At 44.5% G+C, this 12374-nt stretch overlaps 1 protein-coding gene across 1 annotated transcript in view; it reads right to left on the bottom strand.

The window, feature by feature from the left end:
• Window positions 1–11175, bottom strand: part of PRPS2 (phosphoribosyl pyrophosphate synthetase 2) — a 39304-nt gene extending 28129 nt beyond the window's left edge. The window contains exons 1-2 of the mRNA XM_077145709.1: window positions 10893–11175; window positions 1168–1351 (exon numbers count right to left, since the gene is read on the bottom strand). Of these exons, the coding sequence (XP_077001824.1) occupies window positions 1168–1351; window positions 10893–11014 (306 nt within the window). The 5' untranslated portion in view covers window positions 11015–11175. The remainder of the gene's footprint in view (window positions 1–1167; window positions 1352–10892) is intronic.
• Window positions 11176–12374: the final 1199 nt, after the last annotated feature.

Below are 12374 nucleotides of genomic sequence, written 5' to 3' on the forward strand. Positions count from 1 at the left end.
CTCTGATTTACCTGGAAGGCAAAGACCATATCTTTTTCAATTTCTTCTAGAAACTCACAGAACCTTTTAAGTGCTAATGTTGCGAAGAGAATATTAACTTCATTCTCATTGAAAGGTTAAAAATAATGGTATTTTGCAAGTTTTACTTTTTATTTTGAGATAGCGATTCACATGCAGTTGTAAGAAACAACAGAGTGAGCTTTGTACCTTCTACCCAGTTTCCCCCAATGGTAACATCTTGCACAATGATAGTACAATATCACAACAATGACACTGACATTGATACCATCCACTGAGCTCATTCAGACCTCCCCAGTTTTATTTGCACTCGTTGATGTGTGTGTGTGTGTTTAGGTCTGTGTAGTTTTATCACTTTTAGGGTCACGTGTTCACTACCATGGTCACAGATCCACAATGGTCCCATCACCACAAGGACAATAATGGTATTTTAAGACCTGTAAAAATATGGTTGGTTTTGGTTTCTTTTTTTTTTTTTGCATGGGCAGGCACCGGACTCAAACCCAGGTCCCCAGCACGGCAGGCAAGTACTCGGCCTGCTGAACCACTGTGGCCCGCCTGGTTTTGGTTTGTTTTAAAAAGCAGCAGGCCTGCTTGATATTTCCATTTCTACAAACATTAACTTAATGTTATGGCTGGTTCAAAGAAAATCACTTTGTTTTCGCTTTGTGAAAACCTTATGTCTAATGCTCCTTTTATCCAAGGCATGGACAGATGAGTAAAAAAAAATAAGGATAAAAAATAAAGAAATAATAGGGATGGGGGGGATAAGGGGTAAAAAAAATGGGTAGATTGAAATACTAGTGGTCAATGAAAGGGAGAGGTAGGCGGTATGGAATATATGAGTTTTTTCTTTTATTGCTTATTTTGAGTGATGCAAATGTTCTAAAAGTGATCATGGTGATGAATGCACAACTATGTGATGCTATTGTGAGCCACTCATTGATTATATACTATGGATGGATTGTATGTGTGTGAAGATTTCCAAATAAAAATATATATTAAAAAAAGACAAATCACTGAAAAAGACAAGATCAAAAAGTCTATTTTCATCGAATATTCCTTGCTATTCGAACCGAGGCAATAAGTGAAAGGAAAAACGTAGACATAAACCTGGCGCAGGTTTTTCGAACAGGACACACCCCATACCTTGTCTTTTTTATCTTGCCGGGCGTAGGGAAAACACGGGATGACGGCCGTCACCCTGGACGACGAGGCGATCTTGCAGGCGTTGATCATGATGAGGAGTTCCATGAGGTTGTCATTGATCTCGCCGCAGCCGCTCTGAATGATATAGACGTCCTCGCCTCTCACGCTTTCGCCGATCTCCACGCTAGAAAAACAAGGATCCCAGCAGTGGATATTAAAGTACATTTGCGGCTTAGGGCAGGGACAGGGGTGGCAAGACTATGCCCAGGTCTGATGATTTTACGAAGAGGTTTCTGAAGTCTCCACAAATAGTCATACTCATGGATACGATTTATTACAGTGAGAAGACACAGAACAGAGTCAGCAGCAGGAAAAAGGACATGGGGCCAGGTCTGGAGAAAAGCCAGCGGAAGCTTCTAAGAGTCCTCTCCCAGTGGAGTCAAACAGATCCACTCAATTCCTCCGGCACTGAATGGTGACAACATGTGTGAAATATTGTCCACCAGGGCGTCTCGTTAGAGACTCAGTGCTCAGGGGTTTCACTGGGGGCCCGCTTACGTAGGCACCCTCTGCCTAACAGGTACCAAAATTCCACACTCCCGAAAGGAAAGCAGGTGTTCAGCAGAAACCACACTGTTTATACAGTTTAGACACAGACACTCAGGGAATAGTGGGAACCTTTGTGAAGTCCAAGTTCCCAGCTGCCAGCCAAGTGCCAACCTTGCAGGTAGTAGGCCTTTCTAAGGAGAGCAGTCTTGGACCTGCTGTGTTAACTCGTTTCTGCATAATATTGTATTTAGTTTTTTTTTTTTAATCAATGCTGTATATCTAGATTGCTTATAACAAACCGCCCAGGGGCAACCAATTTCAACTCTTTGTATAGTTTTTTGGTATTTACTTCCAAGTCTTCTAGCCAGTATACTTCAGTTCTACGTTTTTATTTTTCATTTTCAGCATCACATATTTATTTCCCATTATGAAAGTTGAGGATTTAACTGTTTCCCTCCCTGTCCCACCATCATCCTAATATAGATTGATGTTCAAACCAAATACTGTCATACTTCAACGATATAAATGCTGTTCACAGCTGAACCATGCAGTAAACAAAGTTAAAATTTTTCCTTTCACATGCAAATTTTTGTTTTTCCTTGGAATTAGTCTTATCTGTTTATCTGCTAAGTTTTCAAACTATTGAATGCAAATTCAACCCTGAACACTTGGCAAACAATCTAAATCTCCTTAAGAGGACTCAAGTATGATACCAATTTCATTGTCCAGCAGACATCCTTCCCAGAGCTGTCTGAGCTGGTTATCTTTCTGCCTGCATGCAGCTGCTATCTGGGGACCCCTGTTCTGCACTAGATTTCCCATTTTCTGCATCCTCTTTCATGGTGTACTTCCTCATTTTGCTGGTAGGCATCCTCCAATAGCCTGAGAAAGAGTAAATAGGAGCTAATTTTTTTCTACTCACATGTCTGAAACTTTCTGTATTTCTGGGTACAGAATTCTGGGGTGACAATTTTCTTCCTTCAGAACTATGAAAGTAGTGTTCAAATGCCATCTAGTTTCTAATGCCATCTGGTTCAAACGCCATCTAGTTGCTATTGATAAGTCTAAAGACCTTCTGATTCCTGAGAAAAAGACCTGCTTTTTCTCTCTGGAAACTTTTGGGGTCTTCACTTTGTTCTCAGGGTTCTGAAAGTTCACAATGGCTTGCTTTGTTGTGCATCTTCATTGCACTGGGTATTAGGTTAAATACTTTCTATCTGGAAGCTTAAATCTGCCAGTCTTGGGAAATTTTCTTGAGCTATTTGTGTGATGATTTCTTCTCCTCCATTTGCTCTGTTCTTTCTGGAACATCTATTATTTGGCAATTGGATCTGCTAAACTGACCCTCTTAATCTCATACTTTTTTCCTTCCTCTTTCTGCATTTCTGTCTACTTTCTGAAAGTTACTCGACTTTATATTCTGAACTCTTCTAGCCAGTTCTTTGTTGTTTTCATTTCAGTGATCACATTTTAATTTCTAAGCATTATTTTCTTGTTCTCTGATTATCCTTATTTGTGTTTTTCCTTTATTTAAATATATTTCTGTTGATGGCTGTAAAATCTCTTATTTCTTTGAGGATCTTAATGAAGTTTTTTGTTGTTGTTTTTCCTTTTTCTGGGAGGAAAAGGAATGTTTCTTTCTTTCTTCATAGTCTGTTTCCTCCAAGTTGTTTTTTCTCTTTTGCAGAGGGTCTTTCCTCAGATGTTTGCTCACATTTAATAGTGGGGGAACTGAAGAGCTGAGTGCATGAGTAATTGGGGCAATGGAGCTGAAACATGATTGCCCACTGAGCTGATCATTTTTCTTGCTGGGGGATTGGCTACCTGAGGGTCAAGTATACTGTTCTTTTTACTCTTGTATAGGTTTTTATATTTATAAAAATATTTTTGAGTCACTTACAAATGCCATCCTTTTATTTAAAAGTTGGTAGAAGTGATCGTATAACATATATAATGCTACACACCAAACTATGTATTTATGTGCCAAAACAGGAAGAGTTATATGATGTAATACATAATAGGTTATCTAGGACCTGAAAGTAAGTCTTGAGAGAAGGTATTGCTAAACCAGATTATCCAATTAAATGCTAATACACAGCCACATGGATTGCGACTCAGTTTTCTTGCCTATGGGTCAATAACAGGAGGAAGAAGGAAGCACTTCCTCTTGGAAAAGCAAGATCTAGACTTCCATCTAGGCTTTTCTCAATGCCCAGGGCCTCATGAGAATCTAACCTAATAATAGTCAAGCTATTGACAACCACACTCTGCTTGGTAAATTGGCTCTGGTGGAAATACCAACAGATATGTGCTCAAACCTTCTAGCTGCCATTTTAGAAAATGAATCCTTTATGCAAATAAGACACTGGTTCTCAATGGTGGAAGAGGGGTAATTTTGCACCCCCTTTCCCCCAGGGAATTAGACAATTTCTGGAAATATTTTTGATAGTCATGACCAGGGTGCTACTGGCATTTAGTGGGTAGAGGCCAGGGATGTTACTAAACAGACTACAATGCACAGGGTAGCACCCTTCAACAAAAAAATGATCCAGACCAAGTTGGAAAACCTGAAATAAGGCATAGAGTAATCATTTCTCATGGTTTTGAGCCCAGGGAAAGGCATCAGAGCAACAGCAAGTATTCCAGGGCCTAGGAACAATGTATGGTAAAGCCTCTTTTAACCACCACCCAGTCAGCTCTTGGAATTAACTCACCTGCTTTCTTGTGTGTCCACATACTTCTGTCCCCATCTGCTGAGACAAATGCTTACCAAAACATTTATTTTAAAACCCATCACTGCCATTTATAATTATTGTTGTAATTCCTTAAGGGGATTGAGGGAAAAGGAAGACTACCCTAAACACTTCCTATACATCTTTAAATTCTCATTTGCTATGGGCAAGAAACATGAGCTATGTGTAACTGCAATCAGCAATATACCACGGTGTTTGGTCTTAAATCCAAAGACTAGAGCATGAACATAACTTATATTTTTTAAGTTAAAGTAAGCCATTTAAGGCAGTAATGATTTTTGTGGTCCCTGTCTTAACTGACTTTTCTTCATTTAACTAATGGGCTATAAGGCCTGATTAAGCTCAATAAAAAATGCATAAAAAGGTATTTCCAAGCTGCTAAGGAAACATATAGCTCACCAAGACACACTGAGTATGTGATAGCAAAGACCGATAATTTATGAAATCAGTGAAAAATACATGACTTTAAACATGAATTCAAGATTATGCCAGACAGGGAAGACAAGTCACCTGATACCCACTCCAATCCTCTTCTTCCTTGCCAACATCTACCACAGAGACATAGAAAGCTAAAGAATTTGTTATTTTTAGCCTCATTTGAAGCAAGGGGCCATGTGACATAGTCCTGGTCCATGAAATAGAAGCGGAAGTCTCATGACCCCAGGGCTGTACCACTGAATAACTCCAGTGAGATGATGGAGTTGAGATGATGAAATAATGCCTTATTTCCTTTTTGACCTCCTCACTTCTTCCTAGTTTGAACTTAGATGCGGTACCAGAACTGTGGTGGCTATCTTATAACCATGAAGATAAGGCCAAAAGAATCCTAGAGGCTCTGGTTCTGACATTAAGTAACTGATGCAACACCAGCCACCATCTACCTCTGGACATCTTGTTTTGTTTCATTTTGTTTTAAATGTAATAAGCTGACATTGGCCACGAATTAGGTCACCGTAGCCGACTGTGTTCCTAAGTGATTTCTTAAACACAAGCACACAATTGAAGGGTTCAAGCCTTTCCCTAAGACCTTAAGTAAAGCTATCATTGCTTTATTTACACAGAATAGTAAGAAAAAACAATTCTCAAATTCGTACAATGAGGACTGGAGCAAGGATTAGTAAAGGGGACTACTCTTTTACCACAGCGTCACCAGCTAAACAGTGTCTCACTCAGCCACACCCCACGTACCCACGTGAAGCCCAGAGAGGCCCCCCAATGAGCCGGGCCAAGGTGGGGAGAAGCAGAGGACAAGAATCTTATTGAGGTAAGGGAGTAGCTGCCTGGGCAAGAGGGTACCCATGCAGGATGGTGGCCCCGAGGAGACAGCACGAAGGGCAAGGATGCAGCTGGTTAGGCACGAGCCCTGGGAAGCCAGGAGCTCCCAATTATCCTTCTGGGGCAAGAGCCCTTGACCCAGTGCTAAAGAACACTGCCACTTCTCAGGTAGTCAATGGCAGCCCAAATCCTATATATGCAAGGTTGGGAGGGGTCAGTGTTCACTGTGAGAGAAAACCCATCCCCACAGTGTGCGCTTCATGAGAAGGAAGTGGAATGGCACCACATGCTCAGGCAAGTTCTCAGGAGAATCAATTTTCCAGAGCACTGCCTAAGAACCAAGAACATGACCCACTCTGCTATAATGCTCATTTTGAAGAGGGGAATTTGTTCCAATGACTGCTAAATTAGAAACTATTTGAGGATAACATGGATGCTGCATTTGTTTATGTGTGACCCCTCATCCTAAATTGAGACTATAGAAAATTGCACTCAGCTGAATGGACTCACTCAGAAATACTAAGCACACACAAACACTTAACAAGGACAATAAGCCGCACCTATCCATATTTGCTGTTCTAGCTTTCTGTATAATTTCAGATAGCTCCCTGTCTACCACCTCACAATAATGTGCAAGTTGCAACCCTTCCAAGGCCCACTTCCACAAACACACTGCAGTCTTTTTTCAAGGGTAAGTGCCAAATTTACTGTAGTATTTATGGATGTCTTAAACATTTAACATATATAAAACTGTGTTACTGTTTCTATGATATTCCCTTCTTTTTGTGAGTGTTTTGCCCCTAGCCCCATTTTCCCCACAAGTCCTGGGGTTCCTATTGTGCGATTTTGCATGGTGTGCTGATTTTTAGGAACACACTACATTACAGTAGCACTGACTAAATGAACAAAGCCTCATCCAAAAAAGAAATACAATGCAGCTTATTTTAAAAGTATAAGTGAGGCACATGAATAATTACCCTTCTCCAACTATCAGAAGTCTATTATACGCAATAAAATTGTTTTATTAAAAAGAGTCAGTTATTATCTAAAGAAAATTTTAAAGCAAATCTGCATCTGAGAAACCATCTGTTAGTCTATCTGAAACAACAGAAGCTTATACCCAACTTCAGATAGACTAATTAGAAGACAAAAAAACAAAGTTTTTTTGAGTTGATATGTTCTAAAAATCGAGGTTTTTTTTTTTTTAACATTAGGTCATGTTCTCGCATGTTTTCTGCTCTGGATAGGAACAGTATGACACCAATCTTGGGATGAGAGGGTCAGAATTCTATGTGCACCTTCCTATTTCAAGTTCTAAGGAGCTACATGTAATTCCTTTATGAACATCCCCTCAACGGTGGGATGAAGTAAATTGGGAAATCACAGAATTGTAGAGTTCAAAGGTTGACAGCTGGAGCCTGCAGCCTGTTTTTGTATGGCCCATGAGCTAAGAATGCTGTGGGAGGCCGAATGATGCCCCCCCCAAAGTTCCACTTGCTAATCCCCAGAATCTGTGAATGTATTAGTTTATAAGGCAAAGGGAAATAAGTTTACAGAGAGAATTAAAGTTGCTAATCAGCTGACTTTAAAATAAGGAGATTATCCTGGATTATCCAGACGGGCCCTTAAGAGTAGAGGATATCGAGGGTCCTTGAAAGTGGGAGAGAGACAGAAAAGGTTGGAATCAAAGAAAGAGGTGTGATGAATGCAGCAGGGCAGAGAGATACTATGTTGCTGGCTTTGAACTGAGCCGAGGATTGTAGGAGGCCTCTAGAAGCTGGAAAAGGCAAGGAAAGGGCTTCTCCTCCAGAACCTTCATAAAGGAATGCAGATGTCGGCCTTCTAATCTATAGAACTGTAAGATAAAACTGTGGTGTTTTAAGTCACTAAGTCTGAGTAAACCTGAGCAATCAGAGGGAACAAATACAAATGGTTTTTACATTTTAAGGGAAAGGAGATGAGAACAGGCAAAAGAGCAGGGGCAGCAACTGAGACTCTGTGTGGCCAGCAACATCGGATCTATTTACTAGCTGTCCCTTTAAAGAAAACGTTTGCCAACCCCTGGTCTTATGGCTGTTTATCCCCCAAATGGTGTATTTTTCCCAATCCCTATATGACTAGGGAGGACAAACCTTACATGTCCAGGGGAGGAGAGGACTACCGTCACCACTGTAACGTTTCTCCCAAAGCTCTTCTTGCTTCTCATAAAGATGATCACGCCTAATCTATGTTCTAGGTCTTTTAAACCTAGAACAAACCTAGAACCTTCTTTTAAAAACTGGGGATAGAAGGTAGCATCCATTGGCTGTTAAGGCAGATCTCTACTCCTCCCCAAATAAGAAGGCTGAAGAGTTTGACTCAATAATGAATGAGTGTGGTAATTAAAAGGTGGCCCTAAACTCGTTGAGACTACTTTCATCAAGAAGGAAGGCCTAGGTTCCCTACCCGCTCAATCTGGAAGGGCTCTCTGACTGCTTTTCCAATAGAATGCGAAAGAAGTGACAATGTGCCAACTTCCAGGCAGGCCTTAATAGACTGGCACCTTCCACTTTGTAGCTTTTAGGACACTAACTCCTGGAACCCAGCTTCCATGCTATAAGGAAGCTCAAGCAGACCCCTGGAGAGACCCAGGGGAAGAGGAACCAAGGTTCCTAACCAGGCTTCTAGGCAACAGGCTAACTCACCAGCCAGGTGAGTGAGTCATCTTGGGAGTGGTTACTCCAACCTCTGCTAGCTGCCCAGTTGCCAATACCCAGGGCAGAAACAAACCTTCCTTGCTAGCTTTGCCCAAACTGTAGGTTTATGATCAAAATAAACAGTTGTTTTAAGCTTTGTGGCAATCTGTCACATAGCAATAGACAACCAGAACCTTGGGGCTCGCCACACAGCTATTGACACTGCCGCCACAAGGTTCCAACAGAGATTTTCAGGCATCATCACCAGTGCTGTCCTAAGAAGTCATTGTAGGATTTCAGTGGTCAAGAATGAAGTTGGGACAGGCATCTCCCTGCACATCTGAAATGATTTAGAGATGAGAAGGTAAAATTAGAACGTGCTGTGTCCACTTAGGTAGCATTTTAAAATACTGGAAGAAGCATGACCAGAAGACAGGAAACCAGATTTCTGGTTCTGGCTGAGCAGGAGGAGATTCAGGAAGGGATCCTCCTAACGTGAACTGAATCCATTTCAACTCTTCCTTTTGCCCTTCTGTGTTTCTTCTTCGGGACCACACAGTAAAAACCAGATCACCGGCAGCACCTTGTCCAGAGAAACATGTTTTATAAAAGCAAACTCCATATCTGTACAGTTCATCAAAAAGAGAAACACCGGGAAGTCAATTTTTTCTATTTTACCTAAATTCCCAGATTTTATGCTGATTGATTTTTGAGACCTCATGGTTTCTAATTATCAAGTGGTAGTTATGAAATACTCAAAACCAAATAAATTGGAATATGCATTTTACGTAAAACAAACGTATAAACTCGACTTCAATTGTCTGAGTGAATTTATCCCAACGACAGTACACACAGTATTTTTAGCAGAAACAGACATTAAGTTAGTAATGAACTTCTGATCTAGAGTAACCAGGCTCTTTAGCAAAGGATTGTGCTGCACTGAGATCACATAGAAGGGCAATATATTTGCTTTCAAAATCCACTTCATCCAGAAGTCTCTCCTTTAATTTATACTACATTACTACCTGGACAAAACTATTATCCCCTTCCTGTTCTTAAAGCCACTGAAACTTGAACAGGAGTGGCAAAATCCTGCACCACGCAAACCCAGGCCTGTCCTGCAGAGCCCTTGATCATCCTCCAGCAAGTCTGTATCAAACTGGATAAAGCTGAATTCTTTAACCTGCCCACCACTCATTCACATTTCGTTACTTATATATCACCAGAGCCTCCTAACTGTAATTTACCACTTGGAAGAAGTCACAAGGGATCCATATATCCTAAAAAGCCAACTGGGCAAGAAACACCGTGACTCCGGACCACACTGGAGACCATGTTCATATGTATTAATAGAATGCCTTGGGATCTAAGAAATTTTGCCTAACCCAAGGTCACAATGATTTCCTCCTATTTTCCTTCTAGAAGTTTTATAGTTTCAGAGTTTACATTTAGGTCTATGATCCATTTCAAGTTAATGCTTGTAAATGGTGGGAAGTATGGATGGAGGTTTGTTTGTTTATATATGTATATTTTTCACTTATGGATGTCCCATTGCCCCAGCACCATCTATTGAACGTGGTGGCTGAACTGGATCTTTGCCAATGATATAACAATTATCTTTAATTGTGTAGAGTGCTAAACATTTAAAGGAGGGGGTTGGAGAGGAATCCACTTGAAACTGTTCAGAGAGCTTTGTGGAGTCAGGTAGGTGGAAAGAGGAGCCCCTGACCCAGCGTGGGAGGATGCCCCCCACCTGACCATGCTGACGGGCACAGGCGAGCGCTTCTTGGGGACTTGAGAAATGAGTAGAAATCAACACTCACACCATGGCGGGGCCACTGAACACAGTACAGTCCCACTTCGCAAGAAGCTGAAAGTCCATCATCCAGGCAGACAAATGAGAAACACCACAGGGACACTTAGCACGTGTGCTTGGAGTTCTCAAACTCCGTAAAACCTTTTGCACAACCACATCCTCTCATCAGCCCAGTGGTTTTCACCCAAGCGGCTCATTAGAGTCACCTGGGGGGGGGGGGGCTTTAAAAACATGTTGCCCAGCCCGTTGAATCGGACCCGCTGGGTGGTGCTGGTGGCTGGGAACCGGCATTTTAAACCTCCCCAGGTGACCCCGGTGTGCGGCCAGGGCTGGGGGCTGTACCACGCCGGGGCTGGGATTCAGCTGTGCAGGGGACGCGGCGCTCGGGACGAGCAGCCTGGGAGCACCCGCGGGCCCGGGTTCCGCCGCCGGCGCCCTCTCTCCCCGCGGGTGGCGAGCGCCGGGATCTCGCCCTTCCGGGCTGCCGCGGGGCCGCCGTGGCGCGGGCGCCTCTGGTTGCCGGCCCGCCCCGGAAGGGCAGCGCGCCGGGCCGGGGAGGGGGTCCGGGAGGGGGTCCCGGGCAGGCGGCTCTCCCCGCCGGGGCACGCACCCCGCGCCCCGAGCCCCTCCTGGGCCGGGGACCCGCGCGGGCCCCACCTGGTCTCCTGGTTGCTGAACTTCTTGGTGACCACCTTGCCCAGTTCCAGGCCCAGCCGGTCGGCCACGCGCTGGGACAGGTCCTGGTGCGAGCTGCCGCTGAACAGCACGATGTTCGGCATGGCGGGGCGCGGGGCTGGCGGCGCCTGCGGCTGGCGGGAGCGGGAAAGCGCGGCGGGCGGCTGGACCGGAGGAGCAGCGGGAGGAGGAGCTGGAGAGGGAAAAGGAGCGGGAGGAGGGGCGGGAGGAGGAGCTGGAGGGAGAGCTGGAGGGGTAGGAGGAGCTGGAAGACCTGGGGAGGGAAAAGAAGCGGAGGAGGAGCTGGAGGGGAGAAGGAGCGGGAGGAGGAGCAGGAGGGGGAGCAGGAGGGGGGGCGGGAGGAGGAGCTGAACGGGGAGGAGCTGGAGGGAGAGCTGGAGGGGTAGGAGGAGCTGGAAGGGAGGAAGATCTGGGGAGGGAGAAGGAGCGGAAGAGGAGCTGGAGGGGGAGAAGGAGTGGGAGGAGGAGAGGGAGGATGAGCGGGAGGAGGAACTGGAAGAGGAGGAGAAGCTGGGGGTGAGCTGGAGGGGTGGGAGGGACTGGAAGAGAGGAGGAGCTGGAGAGGGAGGGGTGGGGGAGATGGGACTGGGAGGAGGAAGAGACCAGAGGAGGTTGGGGAGGAGTGGAAGGGGGAGGAGGCGCGAGGCGCGGGGTGTTGGAGAGAGAGGACTAGGGGACATTTGGAAGGGGGGAAGAGGATGTAGGGAGGGAACTGGAGGGGAAGCTGGAGAAGTCAGAGAGGGAGGGAGTGCTGGAGGTGGGTGGGGGCAAGGGTTGCCCACACACCCAGGGTGGGAGGTTGAGAGGCTCTGGGTGGTCGCAAAGAACAGAGGTCTTTGCCCCGTGGGAGGGCTCCAGGTCGCCATCTGGACCTTTCTGATCTGCCTCACTGGCACAGAGGAAGAGTGTTGGGAAGAGGCCATGGGAGGGAGGTACCTAGTAGCCAGTAGTGACCCTCACTCAACCTGAACACCCCAGACCCCCCACAGGTGACTGGTGCTCAACTCTAGTAGGATGTGCTGCCTGTTTTTGTATCAGTGAGCAAAAATAGTTCTTACAGATGAACATTTGCAATCTCTGAGATGATAGGGTACACTGCTTGTGAACCCCAATTAGAAAAAACATTATCCACCCCCCCCAAAAATTTCCTTTCTCATTAGTAGGGTGTATTACAAAATAAAATGTACTCAATTATTGTTATAGTTTGAATTCTATCGATAAGAACATGGAAATTTGTGTTCTCCCTTGTTATATAAGTACCTACGTGATGTCCTCCTCCATTTTGCTCTTGGCCCATAAAGCCTAAACTGTTTGCCATCTGACCCTTCACAATTAAAATCTGCTGATGCCTGATCTGTAGACTTGCCCCTCATTGTTGAAAAAACCAATGCCAGCCACCATCTGAACCCTGACCCAAAGGGTCTTCTTAGTAGGGCGGTGGAT

This window comes from Tamandua tetradactyla, chromosome X (genome assembly GCF_023851605.1).
Source record: "Tamandua tetradactyla isolate mTamTet1 chromosome X, mTamTet1.pri, whole genome shotgun sequence".
Lineage (NCBI taxonomy): Eukaryota > Metazoa > Chordata > Mammalia > Pilosa > Myrmecophagidae > Tamandua > Tamandua tetradactyla.